This window comes from Ranitomeya variabilis, chromosome 8, assembly GCF_051348905.1.
Source record: "Ranitomeya variabilis isolate aRanVar5 chromosome 8, aRanVar5.hap1, whole genome shotgun sequence".
NCBI lineage: Eukaryota > Metazoa > Chordata > Amphibia > Anura > Dendrobatidae > Ranitomeya > Ranitomeya variabilis.
In genome coordinates, this window is record NC_135239.1 from 45544587 (window position 1) to 45568909 (window position 24323).

The following is a 24323-nucleotide window of genomic DNA, read 5'->3' on the forward strand; positions in this document are numbered from 1 at the left end:
TGGAGGCTATTGAAACATGGCAAAAGTGAAAAAAAAAAGTTTTTAAAAATGTGAAAAAAATATTAAAAATATAAAAGTTTAAATCACCCCCCTTTCGCCCCATCCTAAATAAAACAATAAAAAAAAAACCAAACCTACACATATTTGGTATTGCCGCATTCAGAATCGCCCGATCTATCAACTAAAAAAAAGCATTAACCTGATTGCTAAACAGCGTAGCGAGAAAAAAATCCGAAACGCCAGAATTACGTTTTTTTGGTCGCCGCGACATTGCGTTAAAATGCAATAACGGGTGATCAAAAGAACGTATCTGCACCAAAATGGTATCATTAAAAACGCCAGCTCGGCTCGCAAAAAATAAGCCCTCACCCGACCCCAGATCACGAAAATTGGAGACGCTACGGGTATCGGAAAATGGCACTTTTTTTTTTTTTTTTTAAGCAATGTTTGGAATTTTTTTTCACCACTTGGATAAAAAATAACCTAGACATATTAGGTGTCTATGAACTCGTAATGACCTAGAGAATCATAATGGCAGGTTAGTTTTAGCATTTAGTGAACCTAGCAAAAAAGCCAAACAAAAAACAAGTGTGGGATTGCACTTTTTTTGCAATTTCACCGCACTTGGAATTTTTTTCCCGTTTTCTAGTACATGACATGGTAAAACCAATGATGTCGTTCAAAAGTACAACTTGTCCCGCAAAAAATAAGCCCTCACATGGCCATATTGACGGAAAAATAAAAAAGTTATGGCTCTGGGAAGGAGGGGAGCGAAAAACGAAAACACAAAAACGAAAAAGGGCCGCGACTTGAAGGGGTTAAAGAGCTGAAGACTGTGAAGAGATTAGATCACTTGTTTGTTAGATGGGGATTTCAGTAATAATGAGAGATTTAATAAGAGGGAGGGTGGGTTAAAGGCAGGCATCTGGGTAGGTGTTCTGATCATTGCAAGTACATGCTGCAGATCTCTGCTATTTTCCACTGTGTTGTATAGTAGATATTATTAGGAGCAGACTGTGGGATTAGGGTGAAGTAGGGAGGGTTTCATCCACTACCATAACATGCAAATCAGCTATTTGTAGAGGGAAATAAATATTAGGTAGTAACAGCATATACAAAACAATTTTTTGGAGAGCTACCTAATATTCCTGTCTAGCAACCTATTTTTTTTATTTATGCAAAATAATACTCATCATTGCCAGCATATAGTAACATCCATTCTGTAATCTAATTGCTAAATAATATTCCTCGTCTATTGCTTAAATAGTTAATATTTGTTTAGCAGTTGTGCGACTGGTGCAATCTGGGTAGAGATAATCTTAAGTGACAATTTAGCAGGGACAATAATCTTCATTACTCTGCATTTGCAGTGTGTCAGCAAGACGATTGAAAAAAATTAATAATTTTCTCTTGCCTTAAAAAAACTGTGTTTCTTTATCTAGCAGCCTGCAGAGATATGCAAACCTGACTATTTACCTGTAATTGATGCCAGTCTGCTGTTGACGTGCATAATCAAGCAGCGAACTCTAAAAAAAATGGCCACACATTGCTAGATACAGTGAATTTCTACAGGTTATCAATATTTTTTGCTTGGACAACGTCTTTCATAAAAAAGGGGGTGAATACTAACGTTTGAGATTTTAGCGCACTTCTTAGTGATGACCACTAGATGGCAAAATAGAACATCGTTTGATCCCACAACTTTACAAAGTGTACACATTTTTAAGTCGATTACCTGGCTATTTAGCTGGCAGTGTTTGTTCCCCTCCATCTCCTTTCCTTCCTGATCTTTCTCCTGTCTTCCTTACATTCCTCTAGCACACACATAATTATTTGGTTCATGTAAGAGCTTATATTATTACTTCCTCAAGCTGGTTATACTTATATTTTAATGTTTAAAGATAATCTTAACTATCATCAACTTTTTTATTGTTATTATTAAAGCTAATTGGAATGTTCTGTTTTCATACTAATCTTGTTAAAACCAAATATAAATAGTTAAAGCAAAAAAACAAGTGTCTAAGTTCAGTGCAAATATGCTCTGCTAGTCTGGAGGGAGGAGATGGAGGCATTACCTCCCCATTGTCATTATGATTGTGCTATAAATCTTGTCCCTATTTCCAAATTACCCAAAGTTCTCCTTTACAATTTGTCTCGGCCTGAAAATACAGCCATGAAAACTTATGTGAACAAAAGTTTACGGAAGTGTCATATCTATAATGCTGGTGAGTGCAGCCCCATTGCGCCACCGGCAGGGCTTACCTTGGATAATCATAATTGAGTGAGTACCGTGTATTCCCTGGAGCCTCTGATGGTGATGATAGGCTTTGCCATGGTAGTCACCGGGTACCACTCTGGGGTAGTCCCGGTGTCTGCAGTAGCTGAACAGGAGGTTAGAGTAGCGGGTACGAGGTACAGAGAGGCTTAGCCAGATGGTCTGAGGTCGAGGCAGGCAGCACAGGATCAGTAAATGTAGCTGAGATCAGTAGCAAAGAGGTCAAGAAAGACAGGTAAACAAGCCGTGTCGTTAACAGGAAGCGGGAATGAATATACAAGTGCTATCAGAATGGGAACCAACCTTCGAGCAGGGAGTTGTAGGAGGAGCTGCCTAATAAAGACCCTGCTAGCACAGGATAGGCCACGGAAGCTAATCTCTGCAGGACACAGCAGGGTTAAATTCCTGCAGAGATAGGCTACGCCCCCTAAGGCTAAATGAATGCCATATGCAGAAGCAGCAATGCTGCAAGAAGCAGACTCAGCAGGACGACCTGACATGGGGAGAAACCGCACATTTAGTAAACATGCCAGTTACCGCCATGACAATACCCGTCCTTCCTCCTCGCCAGTAGCTGGAATTTTCTTTGTAAAAAAGAAAGATGGTGGCCTCCGTACTTGCCTTGATCTCCAAGAACTGAACAAGATCACGGTTAAGAATACATACCCACTTCCACTCATTCCCAATCTTGCCCATAAAAACACTTGCCATAATGTTTTTAATTTCCTCTCTGTATGATAGCACCTACAAAAAGGCTTTGACACTCACTCACAAGTGTATATGTGCAAAAGCCTTTATTTGGTTATCCAACGTAGCAACATGGATAAAAAATACATAAAAATTGAAGTGGAGAAACCAACACATGAAAACTAACAGTCCCTTATGGGGGCACTCAAAACAGCGTTTATGTAATAAATATTTAACCATTGGTAGCAGCCAGTTGACAGAGATAAAAATGGAAAAAAAAAGCAACAAAATAAAAAAAAATTCAGAAACTGGAAATACTACTAAACAATATACTTGGCTATACAGTGTATAAGCTGCATAGTATATCCAGCAAAGAGTAACATCCGGTAATCTAATAAATGTATATAAAGTAAAGCAATACACTTTCAAAAATTAAAAAATGCAGGCAAACAGCCAAATGCATGAAAACTGTAAAACTCCAAATGAACTATAGTAAAGTAGCTACATGAAATCACGCAACAGAACAGTCCCCTCATCCTGATGTGAATTTCACCTTAACTTTTTAACACCTTTACGACCTATGACGCATAGGTATGTCATAGGTCGTTTACCCCTGTTTGCTGCGGGCTCCAGGGCTGAGCCTGCATCATTCTCGGCACAGGACAGCTGATCTGATCTGATCCAGCCGTATTTATTGGTAAGATATGCTGCATTTATCCTAAAGTACCATATTTTTCGGACTACAAGACGCACTTTTTCCCCCCCAAAAAATGGGGGAAAATGGGGGGTACGTCTAATAGTCGCAATGCAGGCTTACCGTGGCGGCAGAGGTGCGGTGGCAGAGGTGTGGCGGCAGACGTGCGGGGATGAGGAGGCGCAGTGAGCGGGGTCCCTTTCCCCGGTGAGGTGATGCAGCATCCCGGTAAGCAGCAGAGCTGGGTAAATCCTGTTGTTATCGGTGGTGGTGGCCATCTTCCTGAGGCTGCGCATGCGCAGATGGAGCGCTCTGCTTCCCGGGGCTTCAGGAAAATGGCCACGAGATGCCGCGCGTGTGCAGATGGGGATCGTGGCGGCCATTTTCCTGAAGCCCCGGGAAGCAGAGAGCTTCATCTGCGCACGCGCGGCCTCAGGAAGATGGCCGCCACCACCGATAACAACAGGATTCACCCGGCTCTGCTGCTTACCGGGCTGCTGCATCACCTCACCAGGGAAAGGGACCCCTCTCACGCCATACCTCTCACTGCGCCTCCTCATCCCAGCAGCTCCTCATCCCAGCAGCTCCTCATCCCAGCACCTCCTCATCCCAGCAGCTCCTCATCCCAGCAGCTCCTCATCCCAGCAGCTCCTCATCCCAAAAGCTCCTCATCCCAGCACCTCCTTATCCCAGCAGCTCCTCATCCCAGCAGCTCCTCATCCCAGTAGCTCCTCATCCCAGCAGCTCCTCATCCCAGCACCTCTGCCGGTAACCACTGCTGCAACCCTTCCATGGACACCAGGCCGTGGCGTCGCCCACCTAAGCAGGAAGGGACCCTGCTCAGGTGCACGCCGTACCGCATCACCCCACCTCTGCCGACACTATGCCTCCTGTGACCCTGCTCTGCCACCGCCAGCCCTCAGGTAAGATACTGTAAATTCGGACAATAAGACGGACCCCATCTTATAAAAAATCTTTTTTTCTGCAATTTTCACCCCAAATTTGGGGTGCGCCTTATGGTCCGGTGCGTCTTATAGTCCGAAAAATACGGTATTTGTATGGCTCAGCGTCCTTATACTGGCTATTGAAGGAAATTCCAATAAGAATTATTGGTGGTGCATATAAACGCCTGTATGTCTAATCAAAACCATGCACCACCCATGCATGGACAATATGGACAACTGCCAACGCATAGTACAGATAAGAAACAATGCAGTCTTAGAATCCAATAAAAACCATTTTTATTCAGAGCAGATTAAAATACATAATAACAAAGAAAACAACACAACCAGACAAGCAGTGTACGGTAGGGCTAACAGATGTTACAAAAAGTGCCAAGCACAGCATACAAAACAACAGCCCAAGGAACGGTGGACCCCGCTGGTACTCCTGGTGCAACTAATAGATATTGAAAAACAATCAATATATCCTAAACACAGAGCCAATAGAAAAGTACATATATATATATATAGTGGCACCAGCACATATCTCTACAGCCCATCTGTCTATGCAATAGTGGTTTAAACAATAAGCATGTAAACAGGTGTAATTACATATTACCTGATATAGTGCCCAGGGCCAGCGTAGGGGACACCGAACCACCCCGACGCGCGTTTCGGTAATTATACCTTCCTCAGGGGCAGGGCCGTATTTAGAGTTTCTGCTGCCCTAGGCACTTTTAGAGCTGCCCCCCCCCCCCCATCGGTGAGTATGACACTATTGGCAGGGACTTTGGCAAGAATCGCTGATGTGAAAGTCGCCTTTTGCAGCAGATGGGGCAGTTTTTCTGCATCTGCCACGTAACGGATCACTTACGGCAACACTGCGGTTGGCCTCATTCATTCCCTATGGTATCTGCGGCACTTGCCATGATCTGGCAAATGTGGTACCATACCTCCCAACTTTTGAAGAAGGGAAGGAGGCACAAAGTGTGCGGCGCGCTACGCAAATTTTAGGCCACGCCTCTGACCACACCCATTTCACAACTAGTCACACCCATATCCACGTCCCAACCACAGCCATATTAGCACTGCTGATCACAATGTTTTATATACAATAATTATAAACGAAAAAATATGGCCACACAGTGCTCCATACTGTATAATGGCCACACATGATGCTCCATACTGTATAATGATCCCACATGATGCTCCATACTGTATAACGGCCACACATGATGCTCCATACTGTATAATGACCGCACATGATGCTCCATACTGTATAATGGCCACACATGATGCTCCATACTGTATAATGACTACACATGATGCTCAATACTGTATAACGGCCACACATGATGCTCCATACTGTATAATGATCCCACATGATGCTCAATACTGTATAACGGCCACACATGATGCTCCATACTGTATAATGACCGCACATGATGCTCCATACTGTATAACGGCCACACACAGTTCTCCATACTGTATAACGGCCACACATGATGCTCCATACTGTATAATTGCCATGGGCCACACATGATGCTCCATACTGTATAACGGCCACACATGATGCTCAATACTGTATAATGGCCACACACAGTTCTCCATGATACTGTATGCATGGCTCACACTCCCCCCCCGTATGCATGGCTCATATTCACACACCCCCCTGTATGCATGGCTCATATTCACACACCCCCCTGTATGCATGGCTCATATTCACCCCCCCCCCTGTATGCATGGCTCATATTCACCCCCCCCCCTGTATGCATGGCTCATATTCACCCCCCCCTGTATGCATGGCTCATATTCACCCCCCCCTCCTGTATGCATGGCTCATATTCACCCCCCCTCCTGTATGCATGGCTCATTCACCCCCCCCTGTATGCATGGCTCATATTCACCCCCCCCTGTATGCATGGCTCATATTCACCCCCCCCCCTGTATGCATGGCTCATTCACCCCCCCTGTATGTATGGCTCATATTCACCCCCCCCCCTGTATGCATGGCTCATTCACCCCCCCCCTGTATGCATGGCTCATTCACCCCCCCCTGTATGTATGGCTCATATTCACCCCCCCCCCTGTATGCATGGCTCATATTACACCCCCCCCCTGTATGCATGGCTCATTCACCCCCCCCCTGTATGCATGGCTCATTCACCCCCCCCCCTGTATGTATGGCTCATATTCACCCCCCCTGTATGTATGGCTCATATTCACCCCCCCCCTGTATGTATGGCTCATATTCACCCCCCCCCTGTATGCATGGCTCATATTCACCCCCCCCCCTGTATGCATGGCTCATATTCACCCCCCCCCTGTATGTATGGCTCATATTCACCCCCCCCTGTATGCATGGCTCATTCACCCCCCCCCCTGTATGTATGGCTCATATTCACCCCCCCCCCTGTATGTATGGCTCATATTCACCCCCCCCCTGTATGTATGGCTCATATTCACCCCCCCCCTGTATGTATGGCTCATATTCACCCCCCCCCTGTATGCATGGCTCATATTCACCCCCCCCCCTGTATGTATGGCTCATATTCACCCCCCCCTGTATGCATGGCTCATTCACCCCCCCCCTGTATGTATGGCTCATATTCACCCCCCCCCCTGTATGTATGGCTCATATTCACCCCCCCCCCTGTATGTATGGCTCATATTCACCCCCCCCCTGTATGTATGGCTCATATTCACCCCCCCCTGTATGCATGGCTCATTCACCCCCCCCTGTATGCATGGCTCATTCACCCCCCCCCTGTATGCATGGCTCATTCACCCCCCCCCCTGTATGCATGGCTCATATTCACCCCCCCCCCTGTATGCATGGCTCATTCACCCCCCCCCTGTATGTATGGTTCATATTCACCCCCCCCCCTGTATGCATGGCTCATATTACACCCCCCCCCTGTATGCATGGCTCATTCACCCCCCCCCCTGTATGCATGGCTCATATTCACCCCCCCCCTGTATGCATGGCTCATTCACCCCCCCCCCTGTATGCATGGCTCATATTCACCCCCCCCTGTATGCATGGCTCATATTCACCCCCCCCCCTGTATGTATGGCTCATATTCACCCCCCCCCCCTGTATGTATGGCTCATATTCACCCCCCCCCCCCCTGTATGCATGGCTCATATTACACAGGAATGCAGGACTTGGATGGCGTGTGGGGAGTTTGCCAGTTAGCCAGACCGGGACCGCTCGGTTCTGCTACATCTGCGCAGCACTCACCTTCAGGTGCCCGTTGAAGTCGTGCGGGTCCCGGTCCGGCTGACTGTCATGCGATTCCTCCAGCGTCAGCATCGGGGCAGAGGAGCGGCTGAACTCGTCCATGAAGATGCGAGCGTCAGCCTCCTCCTTCTCTAGCCCCATGCCTCCTCCGAGCTGCAGCGCGAGAAGACACTTCCTGGATGGTGCAGCTGCTCTCCACGCCCCCCCCTCCCTGCTATCCGCCCGGTGTGAGTTGTGACTTGTGAGTATTGTCTTCCGGGAGGGCAGGTGGGACTCGGAGGAGGGGGGCGGGGGGAGCGGGGGGGGGGGGGGGGGCGGGGGGGGGGGGCGGTCATTCGCTTGTGACCTGGGGCTAAAAAAAAAACAAAAAAAAACAACCTTGCTCAGGTGCCGCCCCCCGCAATGTCGCCGCCCTAGGCACGTGCCCTCGAGTGCCTAGTGGCAAATACGGCCCTGCTCAGGGGGCGACTCCCTGAGGAAGGTATAATTACCGAAACGCGCGTCGGGGTAGTTCGGTGTCCCCTACGCTGGCCCTGGGCACTATATCAGGTAATATGTAATTACACCTGTGTACATGCTTATTGTTTAAACCACTATTGCATAGACAGATGGGCTGTAGAGATATGTGATGGTGCCACTATATATACCGTATATGTACTTTTCTATTGGCTCTGTGTTTAGGATATATTGATTGTTTTTCAATATCTATTAGTTGCACCAGGAGCACCAGCGGGGTCCACCGTTCCTTGGGCTGTTGTTTTGTATGCTGCGCTTGGCACTTTTTGTAACATCTGTTAGCCCTACCGTACACTGCTTGTCTGGTTGTGTTGTTTTCTTTGTTATTATGTATTTTAATCTGCTCTGAATAAAAATGGTTTTTATTGGATTCTAAGACTGCATTGTTTCTTATCTGTATTATACTGACTATTGTATATGCATTTGCACTTTATTTGAATACTATTTGTATAAGATTACCGCTGTTAGCTGATTTCAGATCTTGTTATCTGTATATGCTTTTTGTCAGATACTGCATCTGGCAACTTGTTCAGGGTTTTTATAATCAGATAGTGCAGTTATTTACTACTTCAGGTTTGTTGTAGTGTTGGTACACCTGGTCCCTTTATTTGGTGTCCAGATTGGTTTTAGATGTTTCTATTTCTATGTATTTGTACTAATAAACTTATTATTCATTTGGATTATACTCAGTATTTTTTGGTCTTTATTGCACCAGTATTGTTGGTATTCCATTATAACATTAATGAAATGTAATGGATAACCCCCATTCATGGTAAGGCTGTGGATCAATGAATACCTATCCTGGCACCTTTAGCCACTGGCATGCTTCTACTATTATATAAATGCATTTCTCTCCAGGATCCAGGATTTCCATATTTTCCTGCCAAGTGAAACATGGCCCTGATCTTTACCTCCTCTTTCATCATCCTGCAATTATTTTTTTTAATCATTACACTTGTATATGCATTTTTACATACTAAATGAATATCATAGATATTATCCATCCTCCTGTATAGAGAAAAGGTCACGTATTGATTTCGTTTTTATTTCCTAAATAAACAATGTAATAATAATTTATATTTTACAGCACAATAATAAACATGAAAATGAACATCTTTGTTATATATTTTATCACAGAAATGTGCTTCTTTTACCGCCTCTTAATTGATGGGTAAAATCTGTAATCAGCAAACAAAGATTTTCCCATTACTAAGATAGGAGATGACAGTTAGTGCTGTGGATGGGGATGAGGAAGGAGCCAGACAGAGACATTCTGCTTCACCTTCCATAGAACTTTATAAGCACCAACTGTCATCTCCTATCTCAGTAATGATAAAATTTGTTTTCACTGCTAACAGATTTTACCTAATGGATACGTGTTATATCCGTGAAAAAGAACAGATACAACACGTGTGTACAACACGGATGTCTTATTGAGGCCTATCTGTGAACATTAATTTATTTTTATACTTTAGTGGCACAGAAAGTCTTTAGTAACGTACCAGTATCTTTCTAATTTTTATGTTTTACATAAGAGAGAGCATTGGCAGAAATAGGAGATAAGCGCAAATATATGTTTTTGATTTGTTTCTTTTATCTTTAGTTTAGAAAAAAGTTATATGAAAAATAAGTTACTTACACATGATAAATAATGCATGTACTCTGCTTAATCTACATTGTACTTATAATGTGCAAAAATGAAGGTCTCCAGCTACATTCTGGTATGTCTCTCACCCTTAACCTGTACGCAGCATCTGTAAACGAGCACATAACACCCATGTACACACATTTTTGTTTTTGGTGTTGGTAGTGTTGGTCTGGGGTGCCTAGAGCCTACAAGTAGAATTGGCTCTAGGGGCCCACACTAAAACAACATGAAAATACCGGTTAGGTATTTTTCCCGCTAGTTTGGAGAGTTGACTGTAAAATACAGATGGCTCCTACACATCTTCTGTGCCCACACCATAACTGTAATATACTATGAAAGTGAAATTAAAGGGGGTTCTTTGGTGAAAACAAGTTATCACCTCTCCATCTGATAAGTGATAACCAGAGGCTTAGCTAGGGGTTCAGCTCAGGGGGGCGGGTGGGACAAAATATATGAGTGGGCCTATAACTGGTAACCCTGATTACAACTATGGTGGTGGACCCTAATACTAGATGTAGGAGAACCTCAGCAGATGACCGAACTGTTACTAAAAAAAGTCTATACAAAGATCGACACTGATATTACAGCCATATGGTGACCATATAGGAAAAGGGGGGTTGGTTGAGAACTTGCCACTCTAAATCATAAATCACTTGAGGTAGGAGTTCCGCCTGTGTGTGCCTATCCACAGCCAAAGTGGAAAATTGAAGGATATAATCCGGCACAACCATCGAGGTAAAATTTGAATTTATTGAAATACCATTAAAATCAGAATAAAATAAAATAAAATAAATTGGGAAGGTGTTCTTGGGGTTGCACTCATCCTTCTTCTTCCTCGAAACACGGTGAGTGGAGCTGATACCCAAAAATTCTATTTTGGTCTCATCTGACCACATGACTTTCTCCCATGCCTCCTCAGGAACATCCAGATGGTCATTGGCGAACTTCAAATGGGCCTGGACATGTGCTGGCTGTTAAATATTAATTATTCAACACTGGCGTTAGCAGGGGGACCTTGCGTGCCCTGCAGGATTTTAATCTATGACATCATAGTGTGTTACTAATGGTACATAGTAAATATAGGAAAACTGACTGAACAGCAATCTAGTCTGAACTGGTGCATAACCAAAAAAAGTCATATAGCAAATAGATCAATGGCTGCACTCAAAATTTACTGTGCTAATGCAAGGAAATGTGCGATACATGAAATGTGAATAGCATAATGGCTTGTGAAATTTATGAAAAAACACATGAGATTCTTAGCACAAGATTTGGCCAAAAGTTGTGAGCCCATTCACCAAACGTCAAGGTAATCTCAGAACGGATGGGTACCTGAGCTGACTGCCTAGTGTGAACACTTACCTCTGGTTAATGACATAGTAAAGTCTGCATTTATAGGAGGCTCAGAACCAACTGTGTCTGGATGTAATTAAAATCACAGCATGGTGAAGGGCGGGGCGTTCAAGTCAGAAAAAATAGTACATAGTAAATATAGGAAAACTGACTGAACAGCAATCTAGTCTGAACTGGTGCATAACCAAAAAAAGTCATATAGCAAATAGATCAATGGCTGCACTCAAAATTTACTGTGCTAAAGCAAGGAAGTGTGCGATACATGAAATGTGAATAGCATAATGGCTTGTGAAATTTATGAAAAAACACATGAGATTCTTAGCACAAGATTTCAGGTAACAAGTTCAAACAGGTGCAATTAATACAAGTAATGAGTGCAGAGTAGAAAATCTAACAGGTCGGTGAGAGACAGAATTCTTGCTGTTTGGTAGGTGATCAAATACTTATTTCATGCAATTTAATTATTTAAAAATCACACAATGGGATTTTCTGTCTTTTTTTTAGATTGTATCTCTCACAGGTGAAGTGTACCTACGATAAAAAATACAGACCTCTCCATTCTTTGTAGGTGGGAAAACTTGCAAAATCGGCAGTGTATCAAATACTTATTTTCCTCACTGTAATCACCTCATAGGGACTGAATAATATTACCATACTGATCACTACAGAACAGAAACCACAGTACTAACCTGAGTATTATTAGAAGTAACATTATACACAAGAGTAAGTGTACAGGTAAATCCAGTGACTCACCAGTGATGGCTCAAGTTGAAGCAAATCATTTTATCTTTTTTTTCCATCTGGCACAGACTGCTATGACTTCTTCCAGCCATGATGTGTCTCTGAAGAAAATGACACACAGACTTTTATGGTTTATCACTTGTTGTGCACTTTTCTCATATTTTATCCCACTTGTTAACTGCACTGGATGAAGAAGAAAAGGGTCATAGTGCCATCCTTATGCCCTACACAATAACAGTGTCACCCTTATGTCCCAGACCTGTAGAAGCATAAAAAACGTCCATAGTGTGATATTCATAATATTATCACCTTTTTGTCCCCCCGCAGTAACAGTGTTCCCAAAAATAAAAAAGTTAACAATTGTGATATATTAATGCGTATTTCTCCATACAAAAGTAAAATTCCCTTTTGTATCCCCATAAAGTATTAATGTCCATGTGCCCCTCCCCAGTGGAACCCATATAGACATACTGTACACCTTTTCTACCCCCATACAGTAATAGCATCCGACTTTTATGTATTGATACTGTTGGAACTTCAAAAATTGAAGCAAGCGGTGCATGCTGTGAGTTTGCTAGCCCAACCCCATCAATCAAATTCAGAGTGGCAGAGGTACTGGGTCTGTGAGCTGACCACAGGGGCTGAAGTTGCTCTATACATGCCCATGTGACCGCTTGGCACCAATCACCATGCAGGAAAGCGATATACTGTATCTGTGATGACACAGCATTTATTCTTAGTTATCCAGACTTATTATTTCACTAGGCCCAAGGACATGAGGTATTGAGAGTGGACTGAATGTTGACTCTTATTGTCAATTGAATTAATGTTTGTTGAATGGCTGCTGTTTGCATATTGTATCTGTCCTACTATTGCAGTTGTAGTATTGTTCTATTATCCTTGGGAAACAAAGGCACAGGATAATAGAACAATCGATGTTTGTTAATATGTTGATTACTCATTGTTGCTCTGAAAATATGAAGAACAACCTATGCATGTTGTTTGAACACTGGAGCAATGAGAAATTACCTCCCCCAATCTTGTGGAAAAAAGTCTGAATGAGAGTTGAGAACTATAAAAGGAGGATTTGCCCTTTCATCTGGATCCTTTACAAAACCAGTCGGGAACATTGTACATGACAGTAGCCATGTCATTATGGCTCCAACTGATGGACTACAGAGCTGTTCCATGGACCATCATTGAACCCTCAAAGACGTTTGGAAAATCCCAGCTGGGACAATCAGGTCACCTGGCCACAAACCTCAATGGACTGTCAGTTTCCTACGCTTGTCGTTGCCTCCTCTATGTTAGTGCCCGCCAAGAGTGAGGTGCCATTGGTGGGGGTATTCGGCCCTGGAAGCCTAGAAGTCACAGCTCCTCTAATCCCGGCGAGCCAGCAGAAGGGTGAGACTCTGTAATTTTGCACCATCTTGTGTAATTTCTCATATTGTACTATATGTTATTGTCTGTTGGTTGTTTAATAAAGTATTGCCACACTGTTTTACCCTCTCACCCTGTGCTGTCTGAGTAGTATGCTGCCCACGGGAAAGGAGAGCAGATGTCAGCGGGATGAGCCCTGGTCCATGCGATTTTTCTTAAAACAGCCAGGCCAGTGGACAAGAGCACCCACTGGCCCCCGTGTTACCACAATATCTCTTAACTTTTTGACTATAATCAACTTTAAAAATTAAGGCAGGCGTGAAAAAAAAATCTGCAAAAGAAGAATGCTTTTATTTCTATTTTAAAAATAGAAGTAATAGTTTGTTTTTGTCAATTAACTACATGCAAAGGTAAAGGAACAAAAGAGAATTATAAATCACATCAATATTAGGTGTGGCTGCCCTTTGCTTTCAAAGTGTCAATTCATCCAGATACACGTGTTACACGATATTTGAAGGAACTCAGCAGGGAGTTTGTTCCAAACATCTTGGAAAACTAACCACAGATCTTCTGTGTATGAGGCTTGTGTAAATCCTTCTGTCTATTCATTTAATCCCACACAGACTAAATGATGTTGAGATCGATGGGGCCATATTGTCACTTCCAGAACTCCTTCTTGTTTTTTTACACTGAAGATTGCTTTTAATGACATTGGCAGTCTGTTTTGGGTCGGGATCCTGCTGCACAATACATTTTTGAGCCAATCAAACACATCCCTGATGGTATTGCATGATGGATAATTATTTGCCTGTATTGTTAATTTATCACTCCAAACACTGAAGAGACATTCTTTAATGCATTTTTCAAAATAGGTTTTCTCTTGGAGAAAAATCTGGCTGAAACAAAAGTTGAAGTTTAATGTTTACATTTAATGCAGGATGTGAAATGTTGGCAAATGGTAAATGTTGTCTTAACTAAAACAAGAAACTTGATTTAAATAGTTCTCATTATGTCTAGGACAGTTTCCAATGTGCGCAGTGCCATCCTGTGTGTTTAGGATTGCCGCCCATTTTAGTTCTTTAAAAGAATTGTACTGATCCATGTTATTCATGCCCCGATCTCCACTGCCTGCAGAATGAAGATCATCATACTCTTTGTACTGTCCAGTCTCAGCCTCCGTGCAGGTATGTACAGTAGATATGTAATGTGTTCTATTGAAATTTACTGCTAAAACATAAAGTTTACATATATACACGTTGAGCTGACATGTTTTTTCTTTATTTGTCAAAAGCCGAGTCAGAAGACGAGTTCTTAAAGGATGTGTTAGAGGTAAGGCTCTTGAAATGAAAAATATCAGCAATTAATTTTACAGTGCAATTTGAGCACATACAGTATATCTAAAATAATAAATAATAATGTCTTGTTAGATATGTTTAACCCCTTCACCCCGAAGCCTGTTTTCACCTAAGTGACAGGGCCAATTTTTACAATTCTGCCCACTGTCACTTTATGAGGTCATAACTCTGAAAACGCTTCAACGGATCCTGGTGATTCTGACATTGTTTTCTCGTGACATATTGTACTTCATGATAGTGGTAAAACTTCTTCGATATGACTTGCATTTATTTGTGAAAAAAACAAAAATTTGTCGAAAATTATGAAAATTTAGCAATTTTCAAACTTTTAGTTTTTATGCCCTTAAACTAGAGAGTTATATCACATAATATAGTTAATAAACAACATTTCCCACATGTCTGCTTTACATCAGCACAATTTTGGAAACATAATTTTTTTTTTGTTAGGGAGTTATAAGGGTTAAAAGTTGACCAGCGATTTCTCATTTTTGCAACAAAATTTGCAAAACCATTTTTTTTACGAACCACCTCACACTTAAAGTGACTTTGAGGGGTCTATATGACAGAAAATGCCCAAAAGTGACACCATTCTAAAAACTGCACCCCTCAAGGTACTCAAAACCACATTCAAAAAGTTTATTAACCCTTCAGGTGCTTCACAGGAATTTTTGGAATGTTTAAAAATAATTGAACATTTAACTTTTTTTCACAAAATTTTTACTTCAGATCCAATTTGTTTTATTTTACCAAGGGTAACAGGAGAAATTGGACCACAAAAGTCGTTGTACTATTTGTCCTGAGTACGCTGATACCCCACATGTTGGGGTAAACCACTGTTTGAGCACATGGCAGAGCTCGGAAGGGAAGGAGCGCCATTTGACTTTTCAATGCAAGATTTGCTGGAATTGAGATCGGAACCCATGTCACGATTGGAGAGCCCTTGATGTGCCTAAACAGTGGAAACCCCCACAAGTGACACCATTTTGGAAAGTAGACCCTCTAAGGAACTAATCTAGATGTGTGGTGAGCACTTTGAACCTCCAAGTGCTTCACAGAAGTTTATAATGTAGAGCCATAAAAAAAGTCATATTAATTTTCACAAAAAATTATCTTTTTGCCCCAAATTTTTTATTTTCCCAAGGGTAACAGGATAAATTGGACCCCAAAAGTTGTTGTGCAATTTGTTCTGAGTACGCTGATACTTCACATATGGGGATAAACCACTGTTTGAGCACATGGCAGAGCTCAGAAGGGAAGGAGCGCCTTTTGACTTTTCAATGCAAAATTGGCTGGAATTCAGATCGGAACCCATGTCGCGTTTGGAGAGCCCCTGACGTGTCTAAACAGTGGAAACCCCCCACAAGTGACCCCATTTTGGAAAGAAGACCCCTTAAGGAACTTATCTAGATGTGTGGTGAGAACTTTTAACCCCCAATTGTTTCAATAAAGTTTAGAATGTAGCTCTGTGAAAATTAAAAAATCATTTTTTCTTTCCACAAAATGATGTTTTAGCCTGCAATTTTTTTTCCCAAGGGTAACAGGAGAAATTGGACCACAAAAGTTATTGTCCAATTTGTCCTGAGTACGCTGATACCCCATACATGGGGGGGAACCACTGTTTGGGCGCACGGCAGAGCTCGGAAGGGAAGGAGCGCCGTTTGAAATGCAGACTTAGATGGATTGGTCTGCAGGTGTCATGTTGCATTTGCAGAGCCCCTGATGTACCTAAACAGTAGAAACCCCCCACAAGTGACCCCATATTGGAAACTAGACCCCCCAAGGAACTTATCTAGATGTGTTGTGAGAACTTTGAACCAACAAGTGTTTCACTACAGTTTATAACGCAGAGCCGTGAAAATAAAAAATATTTTTTTTTCCACGAAAATGATATTTTAGCCCCCACGTTTTTATTTTCCCAAGGGTAACAGGAAAAATTGGACCACAATAGTTGTTGTCCAATTTGTCCCGAGTACGCTGATACCCCATATATGGGGGGGAACCACTGTTTGGGCGCACGGCAGAGCTCGGAAGGGAAGAAGCGCCGTTTGAAATGCAGACTTAGATGGATTGGTCTGCAGGCGTCATGTTGCATTTGCAGAGCCCCTGATGTACATAAACAGTAGAAACCCCCCACAAGTGACCCCATATTGGAAACTAGACCCCCCAAGGAACTTATCTAGATGTGGTGTGAGAACTTTGAATCAACAAGTGTTTCACTACAGTTTATAACGCAGAGCCGTGAAAATAAAAAATATTTTTTTTTCCACGAAAATTATATTTTAACCCCCACGTTTTTATTTTTCCCAAGGGTAACAGGACAAATTGGACTCCAAAAGTTGTTGTCCAACTTGTCCTGAGAACGCTGATACCCCATATGTTGGGGGGAACCACTGTTTGGGCGCACAGGAGAACTCGGAAGGGAAGGAGCACTGTTTTAGTTTTTCAAAGCAGAATTGGCTGGAATTGAGATCGGACGCCATGTCGCGTTTGGAGAGCCCCTGATGTGCCTAAACAGTGGAAACCCCCAATTCTAACTGAAACCCTAACCCCAGCCCTAACCCTAACCCCAACCCTAACCCTAACCCTAGCCCTAACCCTAATGGGAAAATGGAAATAAATACATTTTTTAAAGCTTTATTATTTTTACCTAACTAAGGGGGTGATGAAGGAGGGTTTGATTTACTTTTATAGCATTTTTTTGGCAGATTTTTATGGTTGGCAGCTGTCACACACTAAAAGACGCTTTTTATTGCAAAAAAATAGTTTTTGCATCACCACATTTTGAGAGCTATAATTTATCCATATTTTGGCCCACAGAGTCATGTAACATCTTGTTTTTTGCGGGACGAGTTGATGTTTTTATAGGAACCATTTTCGGGCACATGACATTTTTTGATCGCTTTTTATTCCGATTTTTGGGAGGCGGAATGAACAAAAACCAGCAATTCCTGAAATTCTTTTAGGGGGGGCTTTTATACCGTTCCACGTGTGGTAAAATTGATAAAGCAGCTTTATTCTTCAGGTCAGTACGATTTCAGCGATACCTCATTTATGTAATTTTTTTATGTTTTGGCGCTTTTACACAATAAAAACTATTTTATATAAAAAAATAATTGTTTTTGCATCGCTTTATTCTGAGAGCTATAACTTTTTTATTTTTCTGCTGATAATGCTGTATTGCGGCTTTTTTTTGCGGGATAAGATGATGTTTTCAGCGGTACCATGGTTATTTATATCCGTTTTTTTGATCTCGTGTTATTCCACTTTTTGTTTGCCTGTATGATAATAAAGCGTTGTTTTTTGCCTTGTTTTTTATTTTTATTTTTTGCGGTGTTCACTGAAGGGGTTAACTAGTGGGATATTTTTATAGAGTGGGTCGTTACGGACGTGGCGATACCAAATATGTGTACTTTTATTGTTTTTTTAAACATTTACTGGGAAATGTTTTCTTTTTTTCTTTATTTGGGGATTTTTTTTTTTTTATACATTTTTTTTTTCACTTTCTACCATTGTCCCAGGGTGGGACATCACTGTATTAGATCAGATCGTTGATCTGACAGTGTGCATAGCACTCTGTCAAATCAGCGATCTGAGAGGCAAGTTGAGGACGCTTTCCGGCGCCTGCTCTCAGCAACTCTCAGCAGGCGCCGGCTAGCCAGGTCATTGTGGGCATTGCTGCGGGGTGTCAGCTGTCATATACAGCTGACACCCGCACCCGATCACCCCGGCGCTCAGCGCGAGACCGCGGTGATCGGTGCGCCGTACTAGTACTGCGGCTGGCACTAATGCAGTGCCGGCAGCGCAGTACTAGTACGGCGCATGGCGCGAAGGGGTTAATTAATTTCTGTAAAATGGCAACTAGTGACTGTTTACTTTGCTAAAGGGAATACGTCACATAGAACAAGAATTCTCATCTGTATGTTATAGAGCAGGAGGAGCTGAGCAGATTGATGCATAGGTTTATGGATAGTATTTAGTGTTTTGGATTAAAATATAACCTTTAATTAAATTTTATAAAATGCTCTAAAAGCAACAAACTTAACAAAAGTGCAAGGTGCATAAGACAAACAACACTAAAAACTTATGGAGTGCACATGACCATGTGGGGTAGTCACTGTATAAACCCTTATATATGCAGTAGTCTGTTCCTTAACTATATTACCACAGAATCCAAAACGCTAAATACTAAACACTATTTGGATTTCACCACTGGCTAAACTCAATAGGTTTATGGGTTCAGAATAACTTGAATATTGTTCATTTAAATCCCTGCTTATTTCCAGAGCAGAATTAGAGAATTATGGTAAATGATCAAAGTTGAAGTTGTACTTATTCTTTTTTCACTATATACAGTATAATTCTGTTCCGCTCCTCCAACTCTGTCACAAGATGGTAGAATATTGGTCAGAATTAGTGATGAGAGAGTATACTCGTTGCTCGGGTAATCCCGAGCACGCTCGGGTGATCTCCGAGTATTTATGACTGCTCGGGGATTTAGTTTTCATCGCCGCAGCTGCATGATTTAAGGCTGCTAGACAGCTTGAATACATGTGGGGATTCCCTAGCAACCAGGCAACCCCCACATGTATGTACTTCTACCTGGATAGCAGCAGTAAATCATGAAGCTGAGTCAACAAAACTAAATCTCCGAACACTCACAAATGCTCGGAGACCACCCGAGCAACGAGTATACTCGCTCATCACTAGTCAGAATATTTATAATGACAAGTTTCCTTTTAAAGGGGTAGCAGGAAGATTTAAATGTTGGGCAATTGATATGAGGATGAATGTTTATTAATGTTTGCATGTGCATCGCGTTTTCAAAAGTAAAGTAGTTCACCTGCACTAGAATGCCATCCCAAGCCTTTGCTGCTCTGCTGTAATTCCTGAATAAGATCTATAGTAGTTCTAACTGTAAGGTCTTGTTCACATGTAAAGTTTTGGTACAGTCTTTTCCATGAGTTATTTAGTGCGGAAAAAAGCAGCATTTTACAGTAGCAGCAAAATAAATCAGATTTGTAAAATTTCATTCACACGCTGTATTTTTTCCTTGCATTTGTTTGAGCTGCAGTCCTTTTTTTTTTAGAACCACATTCTTTCAATATTTTTGCTTTATTTAATGTTTCTATTCAACTTAGAAGCATCCATAATGCATGAAAAACGCAACAAAAATGCACCATTTTTCTTGCCAATATTGTTGAAAAAATGCTGTAAAAAGCACAGTGGTTAAGACTGCGGGTAGTATAAGTGCATGGGTATCCCCCTCAGAACCCAATGTTTTTGGGAGGTCATTGGATAGATCTTGTGACAAACACAAAAGTGCTCTGGTGTGCCGCGCTAATTTTTTTCAGTTATGTACTAGTCTATGCATAACATACATAGAAGACACTATGTAATAAGGGATGATGCTATACATAACAAGAGAGGGTGTTATATAGTACGGGACGGCACTATACATAACAAGATGATTTTTGTGTTTATAACTAATGTGTTATTGCTTGAAGCAATGAAACGAGTAAATATTTCTCACATTTCTGCTGTAAACATCTTTAGGTGTTTATAAATTAATTAACTTGTTGTCTTTTAATAGTGTGATAGATCGGCTCTTGAAGATTTTCATTTGGTTTATTACATGTAGCATAAACCAATGTGAAGCGGATCCGAGATCCACCTGCTGCTGTTAACAGGTTAAATGCCGTTGTCAATCTATAACAGCGGCATTTAACACACGCCAAGTGGAAGCCCGTCACAAGACATGCCTTTTATGCACCTGTCACATAATCGTGGGGCACCAGTGGATTGGCATGACAGTCGGTTGTCTGCAGAAGACCTCTTCCTGGGCCAAAATTCTGAAGCAACCTCCACGTAATTCTTCACTGTTAGCAGCTCCACCTCCGGCCACACCTCTTGTCTTTGCCATCTACCCTCTGATGGGTCGCGCCTTTCATTGCACCACACCCTCCTTAGGTACACACCTCCCACTCTGGGCTGGATCCTAGCTGCAGGGCACATCCTTCATTGAGTGAACACTCCCACAACAGGCGGGTTTTTCTTCTTCTCTTCACTGCTGCTGTTGCCATCTTGTAATCCATGCTTCTGACTGCCATCTTGGCGGAAAAAATTCTGGCACTCTTCCATCAACACCACATGTCTTCCTTACCCCACATCCTACCAACTATGCCAAATGTAAGGTGCCCAGGTGAGGTAGTCATGGACAAGCTGCTGCTTCAGCATGCTCTAGCTCACCAAAGGAAAATCGTGTCCCTATCCCGGTGTGTTGCTGCGTGTGGGGTGCATCACACTTACTTGTGGCCCATGGCCTCCACTGGCTCCAGGCTTCCATCTTCCAGAACCTTCACAGCACACAATCCATGGGACACTGAATTCTTTACAACAGTCAAACTTTTACTGAGCAGTTTATGGTCATTACAATGAGGCATGTAGGATAGGGCACAATAGGTTACAGTCCTTCCCACAAGTATTGGACATAACTTCAGCCCTAGTTCTTGGTGTGGGTAGAGCATCCCTCTTGATAACTCCTCTAGAAATTCTTCTCCCCCGAAGGCAGTGCACCCCGAATCCATTACCTTCTGCCTGAGTCTGAGTCCATCTTTCCCTGCAGCACGGCAAGCTTAGTATGCCCAAAGGGCTCCCAACTTCCATCTCGAGGTCCCAAGCCTGACAGCCACACTCACTTGGAAGGGTACTATGGCAATTCACTGCCCCGAATAGCAGGTTCATGTTGGCCCTAGCAGCCCACTCCATATGACCACTCCTAGCACTTCACCAGACTCTCTCTAACTGAACTAACACTTCCTGAACTTGACACTAACTCTCAGTTCTCCCTCCCCAATCTGGGTTGGCCTTTACAGCTAACCCTGTTTAGGCTATATAACAGCCAAAGGGGGTTTTGCTCTCAGATAACATACATAACTATAAAATTCATTTAACCACTTTGGGTGTTAGAGAGTGGTACACCATCTTCACCACTCCCACACTAGCAAAGCTCATGAACACGGTGCTTATTTTTTCTTTCCAGATTTGCAGCAGATTAAAATCTGCATAATAAAATTATTGTGGAGTATTTCACCCATACAAATGAGTGGGGAAAATATGCAACAAAAAAGAATGTAAAAAACATGGCAAAAACACTTACTTACGCAACATGTTTCCTGTAAATACATTAGGATTTGCAGCAGATTTTTGCTGTAAATCCTGCAAGTGTGCACAAGGCTTTAGTCCCTGTCCTGTGTCCTTCTAGCATTCTAGATCCTACAAAGACATATGTGTTTGCACCCCTTATAATTATGTACCTCATCCTGGCATCTTCTGTTATAATGTGGCCCATCATGGGCCCCATCCAGTAATAATATCTTCCATGCTGCGATTCTTCTTGGTATAATGTCCCTCATCTTCAGCCTTTCCAGTAATAATGTCCCCCAATACCTGGCCCAGTCCTGGGATAATTTCTCCCAACCAGGCCTTTTTCTTGGTATAATGTCATACATCCTGGTCCCCTTCCTGAAATAATGTCCCCATCCTGTGATAATGTGCCCCTTTCTGGGATAATGTGCCCCGTTCTTGGCCTTTTCCAGGGAAAATAAGCTCCATCCTAAGTCCTTTCCTGGGTTATGTGCTTCACCCAGGTCCTCTTCTTAGAGTATTGTGGCCAATCCTGGTCTCTTTCCTGGGTTAATGTGCTCTACCCTGGGTTAATGGGTCCCATCCTGGGCCCCTTTCTGGAGTAATACAGCCTGTCCTTGTCCCCTTCCAAGGTTAATGCTCTCCATCTTGGTCCCCTTCCAGTGGCTAATATGTCCCATCCTGGGACCCTTTCTGGAGTAGTGTGTCCCAACCTGGTGTAATATGTGCCATTCTGGCCCCCGTCCTGGGGATAATGTGTCCCATACGGGTCCCTTTTCTGAAAATAATGTGTCCCATTCTGGTTCCATTTCTGGGGATAATGTGCCCTACCCTGGTCCCACTCTTGGGGTAATGTGCCCCATCCTGGTACCTTTTCTGGGGTAATGTACACAATGATGAACCTCTTTAGGGGGTTAAAGTGCCCCATTCTGGGCCTTTTCCTGGGGTTGATGTCCCAGATTGTAGGCCCCTTCCTTGGTTAATGTACTCCATCCTGGTCCCCCTCCTGGGGTAATGTGTCCCATCTTGGTCTCCTTCATGGTATAATGTGTCCCTTCCTGGGGTAATGTGTCCTTTCCTGGTCTCCTTCCTGAGGTAATGTGCCCCATCCTGTTCCCCTTTCTGCAGTAATGTGCCCCAATCTGAGCCCTTTTCTCAGGATAATGTGCCCTATTCTAGTCGTAATGTGCCCCATTCTGGTTTCCTCTCTGGGGTAATGTGTCCCATCACTGGCCCATTCCTGTGGTAATGTGCCCCATTTTTGTCCACTTTCTGGGATTATGTGCCCTATCCTGGGCCTTTTTCTGGTGTTAATGTGTCCCATGCTGGGCCCATTCCTGTGGTAATGTGCCTCATCATGGTTCCCTTCCTTGGAGTAATATGCCCCATCCTGGGGTAATGTGCCCCATCCTGGTCTCCTTTCTGTGGTATTTTGCCCCATCATGAGCCCCTTTCTGAAGTAACGTGCCCCATCCTGGGATCCTTCCTTGGGTAATGTTCCCTTTCCTGGTCCCCTTCCTACGGTAATATGCCCAATCCTGGGTTCCTTCCTGGGTTAAGGTACCCCATCCTCGGCCCCTTTTGTTGGGTAAATGTGCCCCATCCTGTGCCCCTTTCTGGGCTAATGAGCCCCACCCCGGTCCCTTTTCTGGGGTTAATGTGTCCCATTCTGGCCCCCTTTCTCTGGTAACGTGCCCCATCCCTTGCCCTTTCCAGGGGTAATGTGGCCCATCATGGGCCCCTTCATTAGGTAATGTGTTACTTCTTGGTCCCCTTCCTGGGGTAATGTGCCCCATCCTAGTTCCCTTCCTTGGATAATGTGTCCCATCTTGGGCCCCTTCTTGGAGTAAAGTCTCCCATCCTGGGCCCCTTTCTGGTGTAATCCGTCCCATCCTGGTTTCCTTAATGGTATAATGTGCCCTTTTCTGGGGTAATGTGTGTGATCCTGGAGTTAGAGTGCCCCATCCTGGTCTCCATCCTAAGTTAATGTTCCCCATCGTGGACACCTTCCTGGGGTAATGTGTCCCATCCTGGTCTTCTTCATGGTATAATGTGCCCCTTTCTGCGGTAATGTGTCCCATCCTGGAGTGAATGAACCCCATCTTGGTCCCCATGCGGATCCCCGTCCTAGGGTAATGCGTCCCATCCTGGGCCCCTTCCTGGGGTACGGTGCCCCATCCTGCGCTCCTTCTTGGGGTAATGTTCCCTTTCCTGGTCCCTTCCTTCGGTAATATGCCCAATCCTAGGTCCCTTTTTGGGTTAATGTACCCCATTCTGGGCCCCTTTTGTTGGGTAAATGCGTTGGTCTCCAGGAAAAAGGTAGCCGTAGGTGTAGATTGAGATATC

General features: G+C 43.2%; 1 protein-coding gene across 2 annotated transcripts in view; it reads left to right on the forward strand.

The window, feature by feature from the left end:
• Positions 1-14515: 14515 nt before the first annotated feature.
• The window catches only part of LOC143788379 (keratin, type II cytoskeletal 7-like), a 42257-nt gene continuing 32449 nt past the window's right edge, over positions 14516-24323 (forward strand). The window contains exons 1-2 of one of the 2 annotated variants that reach the window (XM_077278032.1): positions 14516-14663; positions 14771-14808. In XM_077278032.1, the coding sequence (XP_077134147.1) occupies positions 14615-14663; positions 14771-14808 (87 nt within the window). In that variant the 5' untranslated portion in view covers positions 14516-14614. The remainder of the gene's footprint in view (positions 14664-14770; positions 14809-24323) is intronic. The other variant, XM_077278033.1, reaches the window with a different exon arrangement.